The 26,777-nt window shown below is 40.5% G+C and overlaps 1 protein-coding gene across 2 annotated transcripts in view; it reads left to right on the top strand.

Moving 5' to 3' along the window:
• Positions 1-26,777, top strand: part of LOC145489242 (uncharacterized) — a 38,467-nt gene that overhangs the window by 2,697 nt on the left and 8,993 nt on the right. The window contains exons 1-29 of one of the 2 annotated variants that reach the window (XM_081468192.1): positions 59-140; positions 326-509; positions 1,574-1,812; positions 2,654-2,848; positions 4,028-4,437; positions 5,665-5,824; positions 6,848-7,033; positions 8,157-8,566; positions 9,167-9,326; positions 10,406-10,611; positions 11,051-11,191; positions 12,292-12,433; positions 13,260-13,603; positions 14,734-14,875; positions 15,682-15,798; positions 16,034-16,150; positions 16,720-17,103; positions 18,217-18,327; positions 19,299-19,415; positions 19,886-20,002; positions 20,556-20,675; positions 21,308-21,694; positions 22,418-22,528; positions 23,504-23,617; positions 24,092-24,208; positions 24,595-24,714; positions 25,440-25,817; positions 26,366-26,476; positions 26,585-26,698. In XM_081468192.1, the coding sequence (XP_081324318.1) occupies positions 502-509; positions 1,574-1,812; positions 2,654-2,848; positions 4,028-4,437; positions 5,665-5,824; positions 6,848-7,033; positions 8,157-8,566; positions 9,167-9,326; positions 10,406-10,611; positions 11,051-11,191; positions 12,292-12,433; positions 13,260-13,603; positions 14,734-14,875; positions 15,682-15,798; positions 16,034-16,150; positions 16,720-17,103; positions 18,217-18,327; positions 19,299-19,415; positions 19,886-20,002; positions 20,556-20,675; positions 21,308-21,694; positions 22,418-22,528; positions 23,504-23,617; positions 24,092-24,208; positions 24,595-24,714; positions 25,440-25,817; positions 26,366-26,476; positions 26,585-26,698 (5,278 nt within the window). In that variant the 5' untranslated portion in view covers positions 59-140; positions 326-501. Of the gene's footprint in view, positions 1-58; positions 141-325; positions 510-1,573; positions 1,813-2,653; positions 2,849-4,027; positions 4,438-5,664; positions 5,825-6,847; positions 7,034-8,156; positions 8,567-9,166; positions 9,327-10,405; positions 10,612-11,050; positions 11,192-12,291; positions 12,434-13,259; positions 13,604-14,733; positions 14,876-15,681; positions 15,799-16,033; positions 16,151-16,719; positions 17,104-18,216; positions 18,328-19,298; positions 19,416-19,885; positions 20,003-20,555; positions 20,676-21,307; positions 21,695-22,417; positions 22,529-23,503; positions 23,618-24,091; positions 24,209-24,594; positions 24,715-25,439; positions 25,818-26,365; positions 26,477-26,584; positions 26,699-26,777 lie in introns of those variants that run through there. The other variant, XM_081468191.1, reaches the window with a different exon arrangement.

The following is a 26,777-nucleotide window of genomic DNA, read 5'->3' on the forward strand; positions in this document are numbered from 1 at the left end:
AGGTACATTTCCCCTCGTTTATATTCAGTTCCTTGCCCTGGTGGCACTAAGGTTTTAACAAAAAGTCAGCTCCTGGGCTGTGCGGTCTCTTAGAGGAGGCACTGCTGTCGAAGAAGCGAAGGGGAAAGGGTTGAGGCTTGGTAAGGTTGAAGTAAGGTTAAGGAATTTTGTCTTTTAAAAATGTTTAGGTGTATATTTCTTGCTTTTTGAGATTTTGGAAGAGGGAGGGAGGGTTATGTATTGCTTTTTCTTAAGGGCGAGTGCTCCCACCCCTCCTCGTTGCTAATATTTTATATCAGTTATGAAATTTGGCTTTTTTTTTCAGGTCCAAACGTTCTCCCTCATACAAAATGTGAACGTACATGGGAAAAAGTAGGATGCTTCAAAGACAACACAAAGAATGGGAAGCGAACTCTTCCAGAGCTCTTAGTAAATGACAGAGATCCAAGAAGTGATGCCTATGATGGACACAGGATTGATTGGCATGCATGGGAGGAGTCAATGCTCAGGTACATTTGCCTGCTTCTCAGATAACATGCATTTCTTAATATTATTTTTTCAGATCAGGTAAACGACCATATTTTTGTAGTTAAAGAGAAGAGGGTTATTAAACAATGGGTTAATCCCAAGATTGGGACCATGAGGTTGTCAAATAAATGTTAAATAAACAGCCCTGGCATTTACAATTTCAATGGTTATTTAAGGTATGCTTGGAAGATCTTCACTGCAGAACAGGGGTTTGGAGAATCAAGAAATCAGATTCAGATTTCTGAAAATTCAATTCCCCCTCCCCCAACACCAACATGTTTTTATAGCAAGAAAACTAATAACGAACTAAATGATGATATTTAGAAAGGCATACTACAGTGAAACTTCTATTAAGCATACACCCTCGAGACCTTCCCAAGTATCCATTTAATAGAGGATGTCCACTAACAATTGGACAATGTTTGTTAACGATTAAAATGCAGCAGTTCCTCTGTATTATAATAAAGTTCCAGGTTATTAATGAGGCTATCCAGAGTTCAAGTTCATTAGCTTTCTTTACCAACCATAATCTGTTTGTACTAATGCCCTTTCAATACTGCAACGATAATACGGCCCGTACATTTAGTTGATTATTCAATCAACTATTTCAAGGACATAATCCAATACCACATTGTCAATTCAGTTTGGTGTCCGCTTAATAGAGGTTTTAACAATAGAAATCAGCCAAATATGATTTGTTTTAGTGTCCATGTCCACTTAATAGAGGTGTCTGTATAGGGGTTTGTTATAAAGGGAAATAATATGTTAATTTCGGGAGCAGGCTAAGTGTCCACTTAAAAATAGTGGGCATCTGCTTAATTGGGGCTCCGCTTGATCATGATAGAGGTATAATGATATCAGCCTTAGGTGATTTCCTTGCAGGTCCTCTATGCAGAACGAACTAAAATTTGGAAACGTTGGTTTTCCAGGAAGAGTTGGGGGGTGGGGGGAGTGATTTGGGAATATTTAAGTTCTGAAAATGTTCCAGGCATTTTGCACGGCTTTCAAACATTTTCATCTCCCTTTCATAATTCATTCCCATCAGTCTTGCCTGCCGCTGTGCAAATGCCACTCTTGGAAAAGGCTGGAAAGTATTTGGATTGCAATTCTATGGAGAATGCTGGAGTGGAGAGAATGGTGAGACCACATTCAACAAATATGGAGAGGCCCAGCCATCAAAGTGTCTCCAAGAGCTGGTTAAACCAATCCTGCCTTGTGATATCAATAAAGAAATGGAATGTGTTGGAGCTCAAAGCACTAACTACATCTACCGACTGAAGGACTGTAAGTATATCAATAATTTTATTGTCAGTTATATTGTTTGCAGTATTTATAAAGATTTTTGTGAGTTTTAACTGGAATATTTTATCTAGAATCTTCCATCCTTGTTTTCTGAAATGTGCCAAAAGCACTTTTCTAGTAAATATTGAACCATACTTCATATGTGTCAAGGGCCATTGAGTTGAGTGATTATGTTTTTATCAAGGTTTGGTAATAGGTAGACTAAATCTCTTTGTTTATGGAGGGGAAGGACATAACACTCTTTTTATTAGAAACTGAAAGTTCTATGACCATTACATTTTTAAAATTAAGCACATGTAATACTCATTTGGTTTTTTTCTAAGGTATTAAAATAACACCAACAGGGTACCAGCAAAGGAGAAGTAGTGCTGTAGTGGATTTAGCCTATTATTTTAAGATATCCCATCCAAGATGTTGCTCTTTTAAATTGTGTGCACTAGTTACTCGGTTTTGAGGTCCTATAGCGAGTTTTCGAAATATGGGATATTTAGGTAAACAACAATAACAACCAAATTAACTGGATACTGGTTGTTTAGGCCAGGAAAAATTAATGGGATACATGGGATATTTAGCACACATATCGTGGAATATTGAGTAGGAAATTATTAATGTTCGAGAGATTAAATTCTTTAGCGGGATTCAGGAATTTTCGGAATTCACAGGATATGGGCTACTCAGAACTCCCACCCCCCACCCCCCTTTATGGGGCCAAAATGTTTTAATCCACAGTTACAGGGAATTTAGAGTTTTAAATATCTCATGTGTGAACTTCTAACTGCTCAGGCACACCATTGAAATGTCATGTGTCTGTTTGTAACTGTAGTAAAACCAGCTGATGTGAATGGCGGTTACTCCATGTGGTCTCAGTGGAACGAATGCAGCGTTAGTTGCGGAGGTGGAACTAGAGCGCGAGAAAGAACCTGTACTGACCCTCCCCCTGTGGGAAATGGAAAAGGATGCGAACATCTGGGTAAACCAGAGGAAGTGGAGAACTGTAATGAGGATCCGTGTCTTGACCGTAAGTAAGCTTCCTCTCGTGGTTAAATCAGGATTGCTCTTTAAACGAAAGTTGCAAAAGTAACGATTCCACGAAAGCATTTAAAAACGGTTAAATCTGCGTCCAGCCAAGTGATCCATGCCACCGGAGCTTATTCTGGTTTCTGTAGCATTAAACGTCTAAGGGTATCTCTACTCTCTAGAGTAACCTGAAGTAGTGACGCTCCCAAAGTAGTGCTCCTCGAAAGTAATGAGAAAGAAGACACCTCCAACGTAAAAACACACACCCGTCACATGTCATCTACAAAAGCAAGTGTACTTGTGGACAAACATACATTGGCGAAACAGCACGCAACCTCGAGGTTCGTGTTAATGAACATTCAGGTGTTAATAAACAGTCGGAGCCAGCCAAGCACATCAGAAAACACCCTAACCACAAGTTCTCGTGGGAAGTTTTAACCACTGCCCATTCATGGTTAAAAAGGAGAATAAAAGAAGCGTTCTACATCGCACGCTTCCGTCCAGAGCTAAACAAACAAGTGCAATCACTGGACCTCACCTTGTTCCCTATGGGAACAGGTATTACATAACTGGCGTTACCTGAACTATAAGAACACTGAGCGTATGCATATTATTTCACTCTGATGATGATCAAACGGATCGAAAACGTTAAGACTCAATTTTAACAGCTTTTTACCTTAAAGTTGTATATTTTACTTTTGTCGGCGAAATGTATATATGTAATTTAATTCATTACAAGAAACGATGTAAATAACAGATACAGCTAACTGAATCAAAATAACGATCTGATGTTTGTATGAGATAGACCTTACTACAAGGCCAATCTTATTACTCATTACTCTGTTTAGTGTGATATGGATTCTTTATAGTAAGGTTAATTTACGTGTACATTTAGAACAATTACATTATATAGAGTTGAACCAGATCAACTTTTGTAAACGTTTAGCTTCCAAAAAACTGGCCACTCTCAGGTAGCGACCCTTGGAGCGTAGCGATAGTGAAACGCTGCTAAATCCGAAAGTCACGAGAACACGAATCACAGGGAGACGTGCGTGAAGAAAAATGCGCCACCCCTCACGTGTTCTCCTCTCACGCACACCTCCACCACCCGGCTACTGGCTCGTTTTATTTTCTTTTGCATCTGCTAAGTAACTCACTCTTGTGTGTATGTTTTCAACAGCTTGTATGAAATCACTGGACGTCGGTCTTGTAATCGACGGCTCAATCAGCGTTGGCAGCGACAACTTTAAGAAAAGTCTAGAATTCCTGTCGGAACTTGTCGGTCACTTCTCTGTGTCCCCGCAAGGTACGCACGTCGGAGCTATCGTTTACGGTTCAACAGCAACTGTGAAATTCAACCTGGCAAAATCCGAATACCACACTCTCTCCAAACTGCAGGCTGCTATCAAGGCGTTTGATTTCCCCGGCGGAGGGACTAGAACCGACGTGGCGATGCAACTGGCAGCCAGTGACATCTTTAGCCCTGCTGTTGGTGACAGAGTGGATGCTGGGAACGTTCTTGTAGTGCTTACAGATGGAACGACCAATGGAGGCAGTGCACCCTACAAAGATGTCTTGAAACCACTACAGGTTAGTATAAGGGACATGTTATGGCCTTAGAGGATATTTTATTATTTAAGGAATAGATCCTTAGGTTTTTCTGTCTTTATACACTGATGGAAGCTTTTCCGTTTAACAATGTGTAGCGCCAGGCAAAAGGGAAATCAGTCTCTGTTTAGAGCTACTAAATACTCAATTACGAAGTAACATATCAAAAACGAGAGACCGTGTCTTACCACATTTCCAAACACCGAGAGGAGAGTTGAAAATACGACGCGCAGTGGATTATTTTTGACGAACTTAGCTCCGAGACGTATTTGGTATGTCCTTTCTAACGAAACTGATGTTAACTAAAAAGAAAACTAGAGAACGCTGAATAAATAGAGTTAAGACTTATCTGTACAGTGCTAGTGTGAATCTGAAGTATATTATTCACTAATCATCGGCAACTAATTGATGAACAACACACGGAGTAGCACATGTCAATAGCTCATGCTCTCACGTGTCACTGGACAAACCCTATACACATGCGTCTTTAGTCTTTTGATTCAGCGACCTTGGTTAACTCGAAAGTAGATTTTACGATAACTGCAGAAATTCACGTGCGCTCATTGGCTAATTTTCATTGTCAATAAGCGAACAGACACATGAATTTATAATTTATGAGATCCGTCAACGAGCGAGAGCTGACAATTTGTTATCGTAAAAAACAAATTGACGTCAGTTTTTCTTGCGTCTGTCCTATTATTGACATTGAATTTCGTCATAACATTGTCAACGTAGTCTGCGGATCCACTCGGCTATCGCGTCGTGGATCCAGAGCTTCTTTGACAATGTTATCATGGGACGAAATTCATGATCAATAACAGGACAGACGCATGAAGAACTGATGTCAATTTGCTAGCTATTAACTATTAAGAGCAGATTCCAAACACCCTCACGATTGTGATTTCGTTTGTTTACGCTCAATAGATTGTCAATGAGTTTGAGAAACTTAGCTCAAAACTGTTTCTAGCCCGCGTAGTAAGCGTTTCTGTGGGGTTCGGGAGCAAAGAATTACAGCGCGAAAAATGAAGCGACCCCCCTCTTTCTTTTTTTTTTTTTTTTTTGGCTCTCGTCCCATTTTCCGCGCAGACAAAACACCGAAAATCCCGTTCCTCGGTCTTTCTTTGCTTCCAAACCCCACGGAAACGCTTGCTACGGAGGCTAAACTGTTTCAGATCGTTCAGTGTGCGAACAATTTCTTGTTTTATTTAGAACAAGGGTGTCCGCACTGTTGCTGTTGGTATTGGACAAAGCATTAGTGATGATGAACTTCTGGCGATTGCTGCCGGCAACGCGCAGTATGTGATACATGCTAACGATTTTGATGACCTGAGGAAAAGTCTGCAACAAATCCTAACGGAATCTTGTCAAGGTAAACGCAGTGGAAATGTTTTGGGAAAATCTGACCATCGAAGTCGTACTAAAGCAGTTTTTGCAAAAGATGCATTCCCATTAACCGCAATCTTCAATTGTCGTCCTTAGTTGTCGTTCTTTCTGTGGAATGAATTCCTTCATTTCCGTGAAATACCACCTTTTTTGCGCGTGGTTAGGGCTTACGTATCTTCGTGGCTCGAAGGAATAGAACATTTTCACATGACGTCATGGCAGCCATATTAGTGTTACAAAACAATGAAACGGATGTTTGTGTACCAAACCAATCCTTTGGGAGTTGAATTCTTTTTTAATGTGAACGCTGCCTTTTGTTCCAATAAATTTGTATGGATGCTGGCCACGTGAGTGAAAACGCTCTATAATCATTTTACCCCGCGTATTTTCAATTTGTTTATAAGGGCGAACACTAAGTTAAATGCTAAATAAATCGATCTAATTCATTGCCCAGTCTTAATTCAGTTTTCCATCACACCAGTTTCTTCTTTCACTAATAAAAGCGGCCGACTTGCTTCATTGACTTGTGTCACAAACTTTGTCATTCAGTCGTAATTCAGTCGTAATGAAAAACGTCAGATTAAAAACTGATATTTCCTGCACTCAGTGGGAAAATCCTAATCCGTTACATTGACTTGACCAGAATCAAATCAAATCAAATCAAGACTTTATTTATCCACGGTAAAGACTGAAGCTATAAGCTTATGGGGCCGTGCACTAAAATAAAAGAAAGAAATAATAGATACCGTAAACTACTATTATTACAATTAATTCAAAAGTATGTTCTAAAAAATCATACAATTAAACCCTCTATCTACAATTACCGAATCTTCTTTTTGACCATTTCCACCCTCCCCTAATCTATTTAGAATACTACCTCGACTGCGAGAATACAAATGTACAGCTTTGTAGTAGCTGCCCCTACTACGGCGAGCTTTTGAGTCCCAAACAAGACCTCGTCTTGCCAATCGAAAAAGTTAACTTTGAATTCCTTTAACTCTCTGATCAGGCGCGGGAGATGTGGATGGAGCCTGGTCTGAGTGGGCAAGCTGGACCCAGTGCTCCAAGACGTGTGGCGGGGGAATAAGAGTTCGCGAACGATCCTGCACCAATCCTCCACCGAAGGGTAACGGACAGAGTTGCGTGGGAGAAGTGGAGGAGACTGGGGCGTGTTCTGAGAACCCGTGCCCTAAACGTAAGTCTCCGCAGAGAGGGATAAGTTTTCTCCAGTGAAATAATTAGTTTCCTAATTAGTCAGCTTCTGTAAAATACTTTGTACGGTTTTAATTTTTTTTTTCTTTTTTTTTACATGTAGAGCTGATGCTCGCGCTTGCTTGTTTAAAGTTAGAAATTGTTTTTGTCGTCAACTGTATTGTATGTGTGAACAATATTTCCGTTACCGTAGGGGTGGAGCTTCACCATTTTTGATAAAGATGAAATTCTGTTGAAAGATATATAGATACAAAGCTTCAGTGAGCACTCTTCTTTATAAATATGTATATTGCACCACTGGTTATCATAGAAATTAGTGTTTGGAGTTAAAATCGTGGAGCAAACTGCTGCGGTGTAGATAGACGCCCTAAAAGGCAGTCATGTTAAAGTTGTTGCGAGTGACAGGACACATGTCCCACTACGACACATCTTGGTCAGACAAAACAAATTGTGGTCGGACATAACCAAAATAAGTAAGACTTACTCACGGTAGATTTTTATTCATCCTTACCGTAAAATGATGTACGAAAAAATTGTGCGAACATCATGTCTTACCACAGTTGGGATTTCGTCGGACGTGAACAAATTTTGGTCGGCCAATGTCCGATGACCGACTGTTATTTGCAGCCCTGGACTCATTGGGGTTATAAGCTTTTCAAAAAGCTTCTGAAAGTAAGCGGATGAAACCATCATCCAGCGGTATAAAAAATGTGTTTAATGTTGTTGGGAACACGAAACATTAGGCATAAGCAAGAAAACAAGTACGCGAAGCACAAAGGTTATTCTATGAACTTTCCTCATAATGGCAAAGACCGCACAAAGTAAAGGAGGGCTTATATCTAATGGAACTTATCACAGGAACAGATTTTTGTTTACATGTAAGTGGGCCTATAACCGTGAGGCTTTTGAACGGAGGGGGCTTATAGGCGGAATTTTACCGTGTATTGCTTATTTTTTGCAATCGGTGTGAAATCATTTGATATGTGTCTGACAAGACCAAAACTGGCTTCAAGTTAAGATATTAGTCAAGACATAAAAAAATAAGATATCTGTAGGTCAAGAGTTCTTTCATATTATTACGACGGCTTCCTTTCGTTACGTTACAGCTTGTACCAAGGCTTTAGATGTAGGAATCATTCTCGATGGCTCGGGAAGTGTGCGCAAGTCCAACTTCAACAAAGCGAAAGAATTTGTCCAGTCGTTAATATCTCACTTCACGGTCTCCCCCAAGGCGACGCACTTTGGAATTATCACTTACAGCACGGATTCCAGGCTGGAATTTGATTTCGCTAATGCAAAATATCACGACATTGTGGAGCTAAAGAAGCGTGTGATGGAGATAAGCTACCCTGGAAGATGGACTCGGACAGACAAAGCTTTGGAAATGGCAGCTAATAAGTTGTTTACCGTCGCTGGAGGAGATCGTAACGACAAACCAAACATTTTGATTGTGTTGACTGATGGAAAGACCAATCGAGGCAGTAAGCCTTACCCTGAAGTACTGCAGCCGCTACAGGTTAGTACGTCATGTAACAGCACGAGGAAGAATTCGTTCCCAGAGCCCTCCCTCCCATCGCCCTGTTTCAGGAGACTCGGTTCCAGATTGTTGTGAGACATGATTGTCGAGAGCTGTAGCGCTGAGTCGTATTTGTACTCAATCTGGCACTTGTGCTCCGATGGACGTGTCGCTATTAAGTTGAAAATTTGTAGTATTCCATACAGACAATCAGAAGAATATAACAGGGTTAAAAAAAAAAAAAAAACATTTTGTGTTTTTTAACCACACAAAGCTAGAGGGGAAAAAAAAGAAAGAAGTTTACAGTATGAGAGGTGGCGCTGAAGCCATAGAGCTTAATAATATTTGGCTTCTTTGTTACCGTATGTTGGCGTATTTACAAAGATACGTGTAGACCAATGATGCTTCTCAGACCTTATGCGTCTAAAATGCGCTTGGAATTCCCATAAAACAGACTCATTTTTCGCCTTGAAGGTATAATTCATCTGGGTTGTTGCGTCTCGCATTTTCCTAGACAATACGTCAGAGACGCATTATTTGTCTTCCCAGGTACATACGACCAGTTTCAAAGATAACACTGTCGCGCCTTTATTTTAATAGGAACGAGGAGTCAGGACCGTTGCAGTTGGCATTGGTTATGGAATAAACCGACAGGAGCTGCTTCAGATCGCTATGAACGACAAACAGTATGTTGTGCAGGTCCAAAACTTTGACGCCTTGAAGGACAAACTACAAACAATTTTGGATGAGTCGTGTCAAGGTGAAACGCTTGAATCGCGTTACACGAAGCAATTCTTGACCCTTGCTTTACAACGTCGTAGCGAAAGATAAAGAGAAGAGAAACAGAGTTTATCCAAAAAAAAAAATGTTTTAGCCTTTCGTCATTACAAGACGAATCTTTTTTATTCTTTCTTCGGGCACTTTCTTAAGTACGAAATACGGTAGTGCATAGCTCAAAATGTGAGCAAAAAATGGAAGCAAGTTCAAATTTCGCTGTGCGACATTTTGGAAAAAAAGAAAAACCAACAACAACTTAAGTACCACAAGAAGTACTGCGTAATAGCTTTCATTGTAATACTCACAAAGTAAATTCTCATGTAGATTAGTTATCCAAAGACTTAAAAGCGCAATCCTTTGTACAGTACCTAAAACTCCACACTGACAGTAACTTTTGTTAGAATCGCCATAGTCTGAGACTAGTATTTCATTCAGATATTTTACAGTTAGCACCACCTTGTCTTGAACAGCATAACAAATATTACCACATGGCTGGAATGTTGCTCAATAGCTTTCGTTTGAACGTTTACCCAGTCCGGCTCCAGACTTAGGAGTGTGAGCCACCATATACTTAACAAATGTAAAGAAGCCTAGGCCGTGTATTACACTGTGATAAAACACGACGGGCATTTGAGAACACGAGGGAAATGTAGAAAACACGAGCCGCGGGCTCGTGTTTTCTACATTTCTCGAGTGTTCTCAAATGTTTAAAGCAGCTCGGTCTCGGTATTTTGAGCTATTTTAGTCACGTACAAAGTTACTTTTGAATTGAAGGAAACCTGAAAATAATAGTTTACTAGGATAGAAAAACGCCAAAGAGTGATATAATAATAAACCATAATGGAACAAGGATGGTTAAGGATGGAGAAGATTAACACGGATTACAAACGACGAATTTGAAAAATTGAGGCTAAACTTTTCAAGAGGCGTAAACCGCGACGAAGCATCCTAAAGGTCAATGTTTATTGAAAGGCCTTATTCACAGACTTAAAAAACCACATCAGACGAATTATAGGACTTTTGACGACAACCATCATTGACTCAATGAAACTTTTATCACAGGAGTACCTCCGCCTAAACCGAGCCCTCAGTGTCGTGAAGGAGCGCTGGGTATTCAGAGCGGCGCTATTCCTGACAATGCTATCACAGTTTCCAGCCAGTGGGATGGAAACCATGGTCCAGATCGCGCGCGACTCAATATAGCTAAGGTTGGAGCAAAGACAGGCGCGTGGTCTGCGAAATACAGCGATGTAGGGCAGTGGATTCAGGTTAGTGAACAATTCTTGCCGTTATATTCCACTCTGATAAGTCTGGCCGAAGGACGAGTCGACCGTCTTGAATTTATCTGTCCGTTGATCTTCCCAGCTAATACAACGAGTAAATCCGAAGGAAAACTCCCCTTAGAAGGACAGCCGTCTTAGATTCGTGTTAGGCAAGAAAAAAAGGACAGGTTTTCTGTTATCTACCAGGAAAAACAACTGGAAATAGAAATTCAACAATGACTGCTAGGGTAGAATGATACTCATTCCAGTCTTTTACCTCTTTAAGAAGTTTCCTCGTTTTCAATTAATTTTATTTAGAAGTGCTATTGAACATTCACGATTCTAAGACGCTGCCATCGTCCTTAAATGTATACACTTACACAGACATGGTTCTTCGGTCGAGGAAAAGTTTTCCCTAATTGCCAATTATTTGATTTTCCCACAGATTGACTTCGCTAAAATCGTCAAGATAACAAAAGTCCTTACCCAGGGAAGGAGTGACTATAATCAGTGGGTGAAGTCATACTGGATCTCATACAGCCTTAATAATGGATTATACGAGGCGTACGGTCAAGGCAGTCCCATCGTAAGTACTAAATCGTCCTGAAAACGAATGGAAAATGTCAAAATTATTGTCTTACGCCTTGAGGGAGGTGCGGTGACCTTACGTTTCGTGCGCTCGTCTCTGGATCGAGCGGTCCGGGGGCCCCTTTCTCGAAGGTCCCGAAAAGGTTTCGCACCAGGAAAGCCATAGCAAAATCTCAAACCTTATGACTACAGAGCGGTTTTATTCACATATTCTTAATATGGACGGGGGCTTTCTTCATACAAGGAGTTTCAGGCGTATACAAATCTCGGTTTTTAGGTACAGATTATCATGGCTTTGCGGGCCCGAAAAGTTTCCGGGGCTTTCGAGAAACGGGCCCCTGGCTGAGGACATTGTGTTGTGTTCATGGGCAAGATACTTAACTGTAACAGTGCCTATCTCCACCCAGTTGTATAAATGGGTACCAGCGAAGCAGTTGTCCGTTTCGTAAACGGTCGATGCCATTTTCGCGACACTCAGAAATTTTTTTAACTATCAACGAATTTTTCTCTACTAAATAAAAAAAGAGAGAAATTTGTAAGTAACCACCCAGTATCGAACATGGAACCTCTGTTTCCTAACATCCCTCTTATACCGCTACACTACCAGGTTGATCCGCCAAATCTCCGCAAAACTTAATTATAAAACGTGACTTTCTCAAATTTTAATGATAGAGTTGCCCGAGCATCAAATAAAAGCTAACCGCAAGCAAACCTGTGTGAATATGAACAGTTGAGAATTTGGTGAGTGCCTTTTACTCCATCAACAAATTATAACCAGTTTCTACCTTGTCCAGGCCTAAACAAAAGCAGATATGGCATCGTCCATTCTGACAGGCTTGGTTACCAATAATGGCGTCGACCGTTAAAAATGGCATTGACCGTTTACGAAGCGGAAAGCAGCACCAGCGAATTTAATGCTGGGGGTAACCCTGCGATGGACTAGCATCCCATCCAGGGGGAAGAAGAAATATCCCTAGTCGCTTCATGATACAGAAAGCGGGTTAAGCTTCGGCCTGATGGCCACTTGACTCGTTTGCAGACTTTACCTTTGCCCTGTTTCCCCATTGACTCTGCTTTTCGTATTTTTGAAAATTTCAGATATTTGATGGAAACACCGACCAAAATACTGTGAAAGAAAACAAGCTGCAAGTGCCGATATACACTCGCTATTTCCGCTTACATCCCAAAACCTTTCATAACCACATTTCCATGAGACTTGAGTTACATGGCTGTCAAACAGGTGGGTTTTTGAATGAAGTATTTATTTCTCATTGAATAAACGTCAGACTTAGCAGACGTGAGTATTTACAATCAAATCCTGAATGAAAGAAAGACGAAGACGATTTAAAATCTACACAAGTTTAAAAAGGCATCGGTTCATAAGTTTTTGTATCTCCCAGTCTATCTTCTGTGTCAATTGTACCTCTGGGAATTGGAGGGAGTGAGAAGTTTTTTTTTTTTTTTTTCTTTTTTTTTTTTCTCAGGCTGCAATAATCAATCATGTCTTTATGTCTTTCTCCGAAGTTCAAATATATGATGTTTCTCAAAAGTTCAAATATATGATATTTCATATATTCACTTGTAAGACGTTGATCTTACTGAAAGCAGCATTTTCAGTCACATCAAGAAGCTAATCGTTAAAAAAATGTATCTGTAACCTTCCTATTCCATTGCAGAGCAACATTTTCTGTGTTCTTTCTCCTGCGTGGCCTCGAAAGTTGTTTCTAATTTTTCCTTGCCTATTTTGTTTATGGTCTCAAAGTTCGCCAGAGAATAGTAGGTGATAGGAAATAAGCTAATAGGCCGCGTTTGATATTTCAGTTAAAAGTATTCTCACATGGCTTGAAGGCTTTCAGAACAAAATTGCAATTTTAGCTTACCTTTTCCCCTATAAGTCCGAAAAGAAACTTGGATACAAAGAAAACACCACCAAATCCCTGTGAACCACGAAGCCATGCATTGGAATATTGATATATCGAACGTGGCTTGATATTAAGGGATGAACCGTTCTCCAATCCCAGCTTCAAAAATGTCATATTTTGGACGCCATCTTTCTTGCCCGCCAGGTTTTGTTCCTCCCAGTCCCCCACAGTGTATGGACGCCCTCGGTATGCAGAGCGGACGCATAAAGCCAGACGCCGTGCAAGCGTCCTCGCAGTGGGATGCAAACCACGGGCCGGACAATGCCAGGCTTCATTTTCAGAAGACAGGCTCACGAGTGGGAGGTTGGTGTGTCGCCACTAGCAACGCCAACCAGTGGATTCAAGCCAAGTTCGACGTGGTTGCTAAGGTGAGAGGCGTTGCCATGCAAGGACGAATGGACTACGACCAGTGGGTAAAGACCTACACGTTGGCGTACAGCTTTGATGGCAAGACCTGGAAAGATTACGAACTCAACGGGAAAGTTACGGTGCGTATTTTACGGTTATACAATAATACCATCATAATGATAACAGATGAGAAAAGTAGCATAAATTCAAAGCTTTGGCTGACCAGAATCCATACGTTTGAGCGAAATCGTACGACAAATGTCCTTTCTGAAACATGCAGCTATAATCTGACCACAAAGCTCTGAGAACCATAAATAAATAAAGACACTTCATTTATTTATTTATTTTATTTATTGCGAATACTGGGTGTGTTTGAAGTTATAGTTTAGAATGTGGGTCAGGTAGCAGCTTTCGCAAGAGCTCACGTGAATGGCTCGATACCCTTTGATAGAACAACAGAATAAACAACAGAAACAATTTCCCTAACACCCAAAATAATAACAGTTGCTACACAAACAAATACAATTACAAGCTTACGAGAGCTGCTAAACTTCAGTAGAATTTGGTACACAGCGCTAGAAACTCTCTGCGGTTTAGCTGTAAGAGTTTCTTGATTCTCACCCTTGTCTCAGTAACTTTCAACCTCTTTTCAGCCTACATCTGTGAAGAAATCCGACCTTGTACCTTTTCGTCGTTTTAGGCTGTTAATTGCAAATAACGTTTCGAAGTTGAATAGTCACTAAAAAAACTACAAATCATATAATCCTTTTTCAAGAGAAAATGATTCAAGAGAACGACTCTCCCATAAATAGATGAGCCTCTTCCAATTATACTTTTTTGAAATCTGTTACAAAACTGCTTAATCGTAATGCATTCGGCTACAGATCGCAACAGCATCCGATATTTTCGCCTGTTAGGGACGGACGATTATGTTTTGAGGAGGAGGAGGTGGGTGGGCAAAAATACGGCTGATGTTAAAAAACTTTTTGCACTAGTTATTGGCCAGCAGAAAAAAATCATGCGCAACCTTAAGGTGAGAAAAAATTTTATGCCCCAGAAAATTGCCCAACCTCCCAGCCCCCCTTAAAAAATCATGGACCTTCCCTTAATTGTTATACTGTAAGATAATTTAATTGGATGTTGCCAAGAACTAGTACCACCTGTCATTAAAAAAAAATTGTCATAGGACCTTGGGAATAGTTCTCTTAGAACATCTTCTCTTGTTTTGTTTGATTTTGTTTTGTTGTTTTGTTTTTCATTCAATTTAAAGATTTTCCAAGGAAATCATGATCGCTACAGAGTGGCAACTGAAGTTATCGATCCACCAATCATCGCACAGTATGTGCGCGTTAAACCAAAGACGTGGAACGGAGCTATCTGCATGAGAATGGAGTTTTACGGATGTACTGAAGGTAAGAGAGCTCTTCCAGTTGTAACGTTTGATGGCATTCTGATCAACCGAAAAGACCAGGTTTTGTGTCAAAACCTTTCGCTCCCGAAAATCTATGTTCCACTTTTACATTGTGATGTACGGAGCATTGTGATAAATTAAGAACACCATTTTCTGGGTCAAAACGTTTCATTTCCGAAAACTGTTCTTCCTTTATTAATTTTCATGATGTTTACGACATTTTGGTCAATAAAAATACCAGGTATTTGCTCCAAAAATCGATGTTGCAACTTTATTTTGTGTTGTCTTGAGCATTTTGACCAGTAAATACCTGGTCCGGGTTGTTCGAAAGGTGGATAACGCTGTCCACCGGATAAATCACTGTCCAGCGGATAGCGTGGTTTGTTTTTTTAACACCTATCCACTGGATAGTGATTTGTCCGGTGGATAGTATTACCCACCCTTTGAACAGCTAGGGTCTGGTTTCTTGTTAAAGCTTTACAGTTGCAGTGTTGTGAGAAGATTGGTTTGAACTCGACAAGTTCGCCTTTTGTACCCTCTCAATCTTCCCTTTCTTAGCTATTCTTGTTTTTATTCATGAAGTGAGTAGTTTCTTAAGAAACGGATGTGCTGCGTTAGTAGCCAAGTAAAATACATAATTGATTATCAAATTGAAGTTGATACAGATACATAAACCGCCGTAGCTAATGTGGGAGAGCTGATGTTATTGTGAGAAGAAGTTTGCCCTTTTGAAATAAATAAGTTTCGTGCAATATACCAACTTCTTATATATCAGAAGAATTGTTTTTACTTTTCATCTCTCTGTAGACGGCGACATTTGTAACGTTCACAAACCCTGCAAGAATGGTGCCCAATGCACGAATGTTGTCGGTGGTTACCAGTGTAAGTGCCCTGATGGCTTCAAAGGAAAGAACTGTGACGAGGGTAAGTACGTTGGAAAAGCGTCAGCTGCAGTTGCATGAATGACGATTTGTCAAATACTTTATTTGTTCTCCCTGAAATGTGCAGTCCTAGAAGCAACGTTTTGCTCTGCCTTGATCACATGCCTTCATTTTATATTGTGTTGTCTTCCCCATTCGCCCTTAATACTAATGACTGGTCGGGTATTGTAGCATAAACCTTGTTATTAATATTCTTCCACGTTGGTTCTGTTTTCCAGATGTTGACGAATGTGCCAATGATCCTTGTAAGAATGGTGGCAAGTGCACTAATACCCCAGGAGGGTACAAATGTGCGTGTGTCGGGGGATGGTATACAGGGAAGAACTGTGATGAAGGTGAGTCTCGCCAAAGAATACGCATAAACGTCGAGTTGTCCAGTGAATATGGTGAAGTCACGTTACAGATACGTCGAAAGCTGGGCATCTATTGTGCGGTTTGTGTTTTTGAAAACGAAGATGACTTGGAATGGCTAGTTGCACCTGTGACATCCTTTAGGTTTCCATAGCACGACGTCTTGAACCGCGTTGTCCAATCATAATTTTACAAATCGTTTCAGCAGGTTTCAGCCCTCCTCCTTGACACGAACAACTCGTTATTGAAGGCGCTTTTAGTTGGGGCAGACAATATCTGCCAATTATTTTGCTCGTTTTAGAAACACTTTTTATACTGGTGATGGGTTGAGCGGAATGCCACAATGTCTTGAAAACTCTGTTTGCCGTTCCCAATCTGTCTCATTCTCTCCCAACATTAACCATCAAGTTTTAATTAACTTTTCCTTTCAGTGTTGGCATTTCTTCCTTGGTGTTTTTGTACCTTAGTTACCTATTATTCTGAGTTCGTTTGTTGTATTTGTCATTAAACAAGAACAGTCACACACTTCTTTTTTTATTGATCTCAAACGCAGCTCCTACTGAATGCATTGTGAACACCAAACTCAGTGAAGCTAATCGTGCCTCGGGGGTCTTGAGAAGAAGCTTTCTTAAATGCGACCAACGGAATCTACCAACAGTCGGAAAATGGCATCAATTTGTCGGAGATGCCGGCACCAAGATACCCAACTCCTGTGTCCCCACTCAGCGTTGCGGTACCCACGCTCCTGGATGGATGCAGGGCGATCATCCCAAGAAGGAGGACGGAGTGGTCGACAGAAAGGTTTGCTTCCACTGGAGCAACAACTGCTGCCGATGGAGTGTCGTGATCAAAGTGCGAAACTGTGGTGGTCATTACGTGTACAAGCTGGAGAAGCCACCAGCATGCTATCTGCGGTACTGCGGTGATAAGGGACACAGTAAGAAACTGCATTTTGTTTTTTGTTTTTGTTTTTTTAACTTGTTTTTATTATTATTATTATTATTATTATTATTATTATTATTATTATTATTATTATTATTAAGTTTGCCTAAAGAGCTCAAAGGGCTCACCTAGGGAACCTACACCTTCATTAAAAATATGACTTACACTAGGACGACACGAAACTGTCTACAAATAAATATGGAGTGGTAAAAAGAATCAATACAAATCAAAACAGAAGCGTATGGACCGTTATAAATTGTGGAGAGTGAGAGAGAATTTTAACGTTTTCTACATTTGATAAACGGAAGAGCAAAGTAAAAAGAGATTCACTTCCTTAGAGTCCGAAAATCCCAGCCATTGCGTTAGAGTCAGAGACAATGCGTTTTTGGATTTTATTGAGTAGGCCTTCCCCTTGGTTGCCGTTTAGCATCGAATACGTTTCCTGATTTCATTTTCTCGGAGAACAAAATGGAAAAACATAACTAGGAGGAGTCTGGAATCAGAATCGTTGCCAGGAAAACTTAACGCTGAAAGACGTGGTTATTAAATCAACGCAGACGTGAACTATAGCAGAGACCTTTAATTGTCGTGTTCTCTGTGGATAAGGTTGAAGTTGCTATCAGATTCAGCATTAAGAAATACCGTTTAAAAATCTGCAGTTGCAACAAGAATGTTTTCCAGATTGAACTGAGATGTCTCACTACATCATAACAACGTTCCTCATAACTTAATACCTTTTCGAAAACGCGAAAATTTTGGATGGTCAAACGGAGGATGCTAAACGGATAAAAAGGGGGATGACCCTATCAGTTAAATTTCAAGTTCGTTGTCGATAGTGCATCTAAATTTTGCCCAATCTTCCTTATTTTGTTAAATACTAGCTTTGTGGTGAGTTTATATCTCAAAGAATTCTTAATTTTAAATTTCCTTCTATTTAGATGCAGTTTTAAAGCTTGACCGTAAAATTTTTATTACAGTGGAATATCAAGATAATGCCGATCTAAAATGTTGGCCTGTACAATTCTTTGTTCTGGACGTAAACAGAGATTTATTAACTGCAACTGAAGAAATTACCGTCTGAGCTTTGTTATTTTATAAACTCCTGTAGACGTGTGTGAACCCAAGAACCCGTGCAAAAATGGTGGAGTATGTAAACCGCAAGGTGACAGCTACTATTGTCAGTGTAAACCAGGTTACCAAGGAAAGAATTGTGACAAAGGTACGCTGCCTACTTTGTTTTATGCCATATCGTTAACGTTGTTATAACTCCGGGGTCTGTATTTATTGGAACTCTGTCGTTGTAAGAATTTTTTGTATTAGATTACTGCTGCTGTTCATAAATAAGCTTGGGTTGCCTTCACGGACCTCAAATGTTGAACCAAGTTGTAGTACTGTTCAATAACTTTATTTGGATAGCCACACACTAGTTTTTGATCCAGAGACTTCAAAGTTAGAGCCACCTTGTACAGCATAATAAACAGTACCACAAGAAAGTACTGCTCAATAGCTTTCATTTGAATGGTCACGCACTAGTGTTTCATCCACAGACTTTTACTGCGCCTTTCAATGACATGTGGACTCTAAAATTCAAAGCTCAACCGACAAATGCGTTTTTCGCTACCGTCAATCAAATGTTCGGCGGCTCCTCCCAACTTCCGACTACTGTCGAGCGCGCGGTAATCAAATCGTTGAGCACAGTTCAGACAACGAAACAGTGCTCGGCAGTAGTTGGAAGCTGGGAGGAGCCGCCGAACATATGATTGACGGTAGCGAAAAACGCATTTGACGGTTGAGCGTTGAATTTTAGAGTCCGCATGTTATTGAAAGGCGCAGCAAAGTTAGAACCACCGTCTACCGCAAGATAAACAGTACAACATGAATCAATAGCTTTCATTGAATGGTCATACACTAGCCGTGTTTCATCAACAGACTTAAAAGTTAGAACCACCTTGTACAGCACGACAAGCAATACCACATGAATCCATTACTTAATTGCTTCTATTTGAATGGTCACGCACAAGGGTTTCATCATAACAAACAGTACTGTACCACATGAAAGTACTGCTCAATAGCTTTGAAATGAATTACCTCATACTGGTGCTTTGACAGTGGACTAATAGTTGCCTTGCGTTTTGACTCTGTGAATTCATGAAAGATAAACGATGTACAATTCTGTACACTGTTCACTAGATATCGATGAATGTGCCGTCAGCAGTCCATGTAAGAATGGAGGAACGTGTTCCAACATCCCAGGAAGCTACAAGTGTACGTGTGATGCGAAATATACTGGAAGAAACTGTGAAACAGGTATGAAGAAACTTGATCAATTGGGCAAGTGCTTATATGCATGCCCAGGCAAGAAAATTTGTTTGTATTGTTATTTGAAGTGATCTTTGTCAAACTGATCGAGACACTGATCCATTGAGCAATTTTAATCGGCCTTTCCAAACAGACGAAGTTATAGTCAGGAGTTAATAAAAGTCGGGGAGTGTGCAGACAAAGTTTTTATGGACTGAGTAAGAAGTCACTAATGTATGCTTCTTAATAAAACTCTGTGCACCAAACGCTACTAAAAGCACTTCTTTGGACTGCGTTTAAATTGCTGAAAACAGTGATTCTAAACTTCTATACGCTTGTCGATAAGCCATATACAGAATTCGTGTCCGTCTTTAACCAGATTAATTCATTATCATCTCTTTCGTCGTTTTTAAATGCGATAGCACACGGCCGCCGCTAATTCTGTCTATGGTTTTGTTTTGTGTTACCATTAAATTTAGATGTGAACGAGTGTACTGTACACAAGCCGTGTAAGAACGGAGGCACCTGTGTTAATACTGTCGGTGGCTATAACTGCAAATGTCCTGCTAATTATAAAGGAAAGAACTGCAATGAAGGTAAGTGATACTGGAAACTTTTAAGCAAAATTTAGAGGGTATCATCTCGACCAACGAACGGTAGGCTTAGCGCGCAATATTTCAGCTACCATTAGCGAACTTGATCAAATTGAATATGCGCAAAACAAAACATGAAGAATGGAATTCGTGAAATATGAAGGAATGAAAATAAGAACCAAACAAGAACTGTCAAATGCCGTAGTCAGTTGACTTCCACCCTGAATGCCTACGTGATGGCTACCCATTGCCTGTCTACCTGCCTACCTGCCTAGTTACCTACTTACCTACCGAGCGACCGACGGACGGACCGAACGAACGACCGACCGACCTACCGACCTACCTCCCGTAATCTACCTACCTGGCTTCATAAATTCCATATTTATTTATCTATAATATCTGAGTCATAGTTAAAATCTGGTTGTTCGCCACGACTCCAAATGGGCAATCGCCGATCTCCAAAGACTTGGTTGCTTTTTAATTTAACTGTACGTAAAAGCCATATTTATTAGTTAGAAACTATTTTCATCCGTCTCTTCATTTACTTTGTTCATAGATGTGGACGAGTGTGTGGTGAACAAGCCTTGTATGAATGGCGCCAAATGTGAAAATACTGAAGGAAGTTACAAATGCACGTGTGTGGGTAATTGGTTCACAGGAAAACACTGTGATGAAGGTTAGAAAATGTCACATAAATAAACATCTGCAACTGTAACAAGGAAACCTTCAGATATGTTATTGTTTGCGTTTTTAATTTTTAAAGTGTCATTTCGAGGTTTTTGTATAAAGCCGGGAGGTTTTCGGATAGAAAAGTTAAACGTAAATTACATATGTAAAGCGTAAGGATGATTAGAAGAAGAGAGTTTTGCAAACCTTCCAAAGCATGCAAGAGTGCCAAACCTGCAATAGCAAACGATCTTTTAAATGACCAATCAGGGGACAAGACAAATACCTCACGCTCAAAATACGTAGTTCACCTAAAAAATAAACCGATATGCATTTTTTTAAATTACTGGCAGGACAGCTGTACTTTTTGAGCTACACGCGTAGGCTAGATTTTGCGCGACACACTTTCTGGAAATACATATACTAAATTGATTATAGGAGCTAGCAATTTGCTACGATCTGCATTTGAAATCGAATGGCAACCTCTGAAAAATGGCTTAAAGCTGCTGAAATGGAAAAAGAGTGTTAAAGCCATTAGAATAAACCATCAGGTCACCGCGGTTCCCAGAGTGCCTTAATAGTCCGTCTCCTTTAATCGCTCCTTCATGTAATTCTACTAAAAATAACCTTGCGCTGTTTTAGATCCCAAAGAGTGCTCAAGCTACACCAAGCTAAGCTCCGCTGACCGTGCTGCGGGCTCCAAAAGGGGCCACCTGAGCCCTAAATGTGACAGTAGGGACTTTCCGTCCGTCACCAAGTGGTACCGCTTCACGGACGCCGCTGGAACGAGAATGCCGACTTCACCGGTACAGGAGAACTACTGTGGAACGCACGCAACAGGCTGGCTGAATGGTCAGCATCCCACGAAGGAGGATGGATCTGTTTCGCGAAAGGTCTGCTTTCACTGGAGCGGAAACGTTTGCAGATGGAGTATTTACATCCATGTACGTAATTGTGGAGCATTTTACGTGTATCATTTGGGAAGGACACCAGGCTGTTCCTTCCGTTATTGTGGAAACAGTGGGCACGGTAAGTTTTCTATATCGCTTATGTGGTTTGTTAAATACCACAGAATAAATGTAAGGAGGTCTAAGGAGGGTAGCTAGCACATAAAAACCAGTGGCGTTTGGATTCACAGTCGAATGAGCAATTAGAAATGTTCAGTTGTTTTTGTGGAGGGAAGACACAGAAAAACCTCTTAGAGCTCTTGGAGCGAGGACAAAAACCGACAACAAACTAAATCTTCATATGAAGGATTCGAGCGCTGGCCACATTGGCGGGAAACGTCGAGCGGTTTCTTCAGTGCACCATCCCTGCATCCACAAGACAAACTGAAACAATATCAATTTCAGGATTTGCCATACACTTCTCGCTTATAAGCATCAGAAGTTGTGTATTTCGACCCGACCGTTTTATTTTTAGTACACCTTAAAAAATGCAAATCTAAAACGCGAGAAAAATTATTTATATATTCCTTTTTGACAATTGCTTGCTTTTGAGAGGACAGGTAAAAAGCTAGAATCGCGAACTCTTACGCAATTCAGGTTCAGGAATGTGGTAGGAGCGTTATGTCCACTTTATGTCCGCGTTTTGACGCATGATGTCCTCGTTATGTCAAATCCCAAATCAGCATATCGAGACCGAAGAGTGTGAACGTTTTACTTCCCGTTTTCCTTCCCGTTTTGGATAGAACGGAAGCGCAAGTTTTTCAAAACGGACGCTGACGGGACAGAATTTCCTTTTGTATTTTAGATGTGTGCAGGGTTACCAACCCTTGTAAAAATGGCGCAACCTGTCAACCGAATGGCGATGGTCAAACGTGTCAATGTACACCCAACTTCCAAGGAGAACACTGTGACAAAGGTAAGCCTCGTCGTATAAAGATCAGTGGGAACGTATCCCAAATAAAGATTATTCCAATCTTCTAGAATTGTAAGAGCTTGCAGTTTTTGTCACTGCGTTGCTAAGCAACACGACGTATGCTCATTACGTCAAACTGACGTGACCATTTTAGTGGGTATTCGTGAGTGGTCGAGCCAGTTTTTGATTGGGTAGTGAAAAGCAGAAACTCTTGGAGTTTCACCTGTTCCGCCGACAGTGGAAGTGGTCAGATCACCGCTGACAACTACTTCCAGTAAAGGAAATTCCCACTGTTACTTTATACAGGGGGAAAAAACTTGCTTGACAGATATTAAAAACCAAGTCGACAGTCATGATGTAACACGCAAAGAGCAAACATGAGAAGAGGCTTCAGACCAAAGGATCCCTTTAAAAATCTTGATCGTTTCGATAGTACTCACAAATTAACGATCGTTGTTGTGTAGCTCAAATGGTGAAAGCTACACTTTATCTTTATCTTCAATCATTATTTATATACGGTAAAAATTCATCAGGTACAATAAATTCCAATAAAATGTCTAAGATCCTAAACCTAAAATTCTAATCCTAATATTATATTAACGTACAACAATATTCTACTTGTGAATCTGATTGCCATGCAATGCCGTGTGTTTAAAAATTATGATAGAGAAAGCGTTTAAATTTTTTCAATGAACCAAACTCTCTAATGTTACAGGGTAAGCTGTTCCAAAGGGTTGTGCCGCTGTAACTAGAACTATTTTTCATGTAGTTAGTTCTCGGAAAGGGAACAACAAGTTTGTTTCCCAGCGTAATTTGATTCATTTTGCGTTACAAATTTAGTAGTTGTACCCCCAAGCTGCGACAGTGGTATCGGCCTTCACAGCAAAAACTGTGCCAAACGAAAAACGTAGTCTCCTCGTTCGTTATCTGTTGTCATAAATCATTTGTCAACAGCCTGACTTCTTTGATTGTTTTCAGATGTTAACGAATGTACCGCCAATCCTTGTAAGAATGGAGCCAAGTGTGCCAACACTCACGGAGACTACAAGTGTACTTGTGACAGCAGATTTACTGGAAAGAACTGTGATCAAGGTTCGCTTCATTTGAATACTTTAATTTTAAAAATTTCGAAGGAAGAAAAACAAAATTAATCGACTCCACCTTGCAAATAACTCTTACTTGTACGACTTTCGTACCATTAATAGTTACCAAACGCAGATCCTCACAGGAAAGGCGTATACGTTATAAGAAAACAAAAGACATAGCTAGATCATTTTGGATTCTGTTGGCAATGAAAAAGCTTGGGAGCGAGTCTCTGACAACTTTTGTAAGACATGCTGGAAGACATGAAGAAATTCAGAACCGTAAATGAGGAGAGGAGCTCTACGCTAGCGATCGTAATTATTATTTTCAGACCGTAATCTGAGCTGTCTGGACTGTCAGGGCTCCAGCAGCAAATCGATATGGGTGGAAAGAGAATGTCAAAGCCTTATGCGCCTTATGGCCTGGAGAGATATAGGGTAGGAATCTGAACTCTCTCACTGACTTAAATTTTTCTTAACTTAGATGTGAACGAGTGCACTGTGTACAAACCCTGTAAGAACGGAGGCACCTGCGTAAATACTGTTGGCGGCTATAACTGTCAGTGCCCTGATAACTACAAAGGAAAGAACTGTGACGAAGGTTGGTTACAGTGTTACTTTTACCGTTGTCTTCCAAATATATTCTGTTAACCCCCATTCCCTCATATCCCGGTGGGGAGAGGAGGGGTTAGGGGGGAGGCGCCACCCAACAAAGTTTTATTCGGGGAGGCTTCTCTCCAACTAGCAAACCCTTACACTTTTAAATACCATTTTTGACAGAAAATGTAGCCCGTTCATATTCCTTCCATAGAAAATGGAACCCCTTTCACATTCTTACCGTAGGTAAACTCTCTGAGCAACCCCTGAAACAACTTTGATGGCTCAACGATTGCAGTTTTCGCTACCATTTTCAATATTTGAGCTCGTAAAATCCTTCCCCTATTCTTGACCTCCATTCTTAAAGAGTTTCATTTGTTATTGTGATAGATGTCGATGAATGTGCGGTAAGAAATCCTTGTAAGAATGGCGGGAAATGCCAGAATACAAGAGGGGGATATCAATGCACCTGCGTTGGAGGATGGTTCAGTGGAAAGAATTGTGACCAAGGTAGAACATTAAAATTTGAAACCTAATTTGTCAACAATGGATTTCTTGTTTAAGCAGGCGCTAGCACCATTTCTGGAATGTGCTGACTTCTGGTTCAGTTTTGAAGACACCATTAACATTGATAACTTAGACCATTTCGCATGTAAAAAAAAAAAACGACGAAAAATTTTGCGGTTATGGAACATGGCGAGTTTTGTCGTTAAAAGTGGCTACCAAATCAAAGCATAGTAATATGATAAGTGGTAAAAATATGAGAGAGATGTTAATCCGTCGTCGACCCAAGCTTGGAGCATTTTTTCTCCAGACGAGAGGTGAGATTTTGACCTTCCGATAACCGGTTGTCGTGTATCGGCAAATTTTAAGGCAAAACCTGCCGACTTAGCTGAAGCTAACCTGCAATGGACACAGAATCATTAACAGAATCATGAGCCGAAGAAAGTGTAGGCAACCTTGTCTTGAAACTTACATTTAAACGACAAAATGACTTCAAGATTTCTTTTTATGCAGTTTTCCTGTCACTGATTCTCCCGTTATTGATGCGTGAGGAACGGTACATCAAGAGTAGACACAGCGTACAGGAGACTCGTTTTATTCTAGTTTTTGAATCTTTCTAAATATGTTCTCGCCAACGATACCAATAAGCTGAAATTTTCTTCGCGGTCACACAACAGTAAAACTTACGCCGAACCTTGAATTATTGTACCTTTTCCTTTTGTTTTTAACAGCACCAGCTGAATGTTCCAGTTACGCCAAACTTAGCGATGCTAATCGTGCCTCGGGTGCACACAGAGGGAACACACTCAAGTGTGACCGTAACGACCTCGCCGTTGGGTGGTACCGCTTCACTGATGCTGCAGGAACCAGAATGCCTACTTCAGAAGTTCCACAACATCACTGTGGGACACACGCACCGGGCTGGATGGTTGGCGAACATCCTAAGAAGGAAGATGGAGTGGTAAAGAGAAAGGTTTGCTTCCACTGGAGCAGTAGCTTCTGTCATTGGAGCATTTACATTGATGTCCGTAACTGTGGAGCATTCTATGTGTATAAGTTGCCCAAAACACCTGGCTGTTGGTTCCGTTACTGTGGAAACAAGGGGCACAGTAAGTATCAAATCCAATTACTTGATAATTTGACGCTTCTAAATTTATGTGGTGATATTCATTATTGTCTGTGTACGGTGCTTGCCTCGCCTAAGCTAGCTTTCAAACAAGTTTAGCTTCAGAGAAACCCCCTCCCTACCCCCCCCCCCCAAAAAAAAAAACACGAACCGCATATACAATGTTTGTATTACACCCTTTTCTGACTGGTGTTTTTTCGGTGAATCCTCGATGGAAGTGATTTTACATACCAACGAACTCCATCCGGTCTTAACTCTATTACAGAATTCTCAACAGTCATTGCCTAACTCTTGGAAGTAAAACTTGTTTCTTTCTGTTGGAGATAGACAGTTTTAAGGTCTTCGTTGTCAGCAAGATCTTTTCAAATTCCCGATAAAGGAGAGTAAATTCTAAGTTCTAGGTTCTCTTGGTGACTTTGTGTTTCACCAACGAACTACTTCACGCTAAAATGCAGACCATAAACTTACAATGTAATTACAATATCTATTATGGTCTTTCTTAGTCTGACTGATTCTTTGCTTTTCTGACAGACGTTTGCAAGGCGCGTAATCAATGCCAGAATGGAGCCACGTGTAGCCCAAATGGTGATAGTTACACTTGTCAGTGTACCGCCAACTTCCAAGGACAGAACTGCGACAAAGGTATTGATCTGTACATCAAAAACTATGTCAGGTGGACAAAACCACTTAGTCTCCTCGTTTGTGATCTGTTGTCATAAATCACAACGAAATTTCCTCTGATAATTTTAGATGTAGACGAATGTGCCGCCAATCCTTGCAAGAATGGAGCCAAGTGCACCAACACTCACGGAGACTACAAGTGTACTTGTGACAACAGATTTACTGGAAAGAACTGTGATCAAGGTACGTGTATTATAAAGTACTTCACACTGAGAAGGCAAACAATTTTACCTCACTCCAAATTTTATCATTTCCGTACACG

This window comes from Orbicella franksi, chromosome 6 (assembly GCF_964199315.1).
Source record: "Orbicella franksi chromosome 6, jaOrbFran1.1, whole genome shotgun sequence".
In the NCBI taxonomy this organism is placed as follows: domain Eukaryota; kingdom Metazoa; phylum Cnidaria; class Anthozoa; order Scleractinia; family Merulinidae; genus Orbicella; species Orbicella franksi.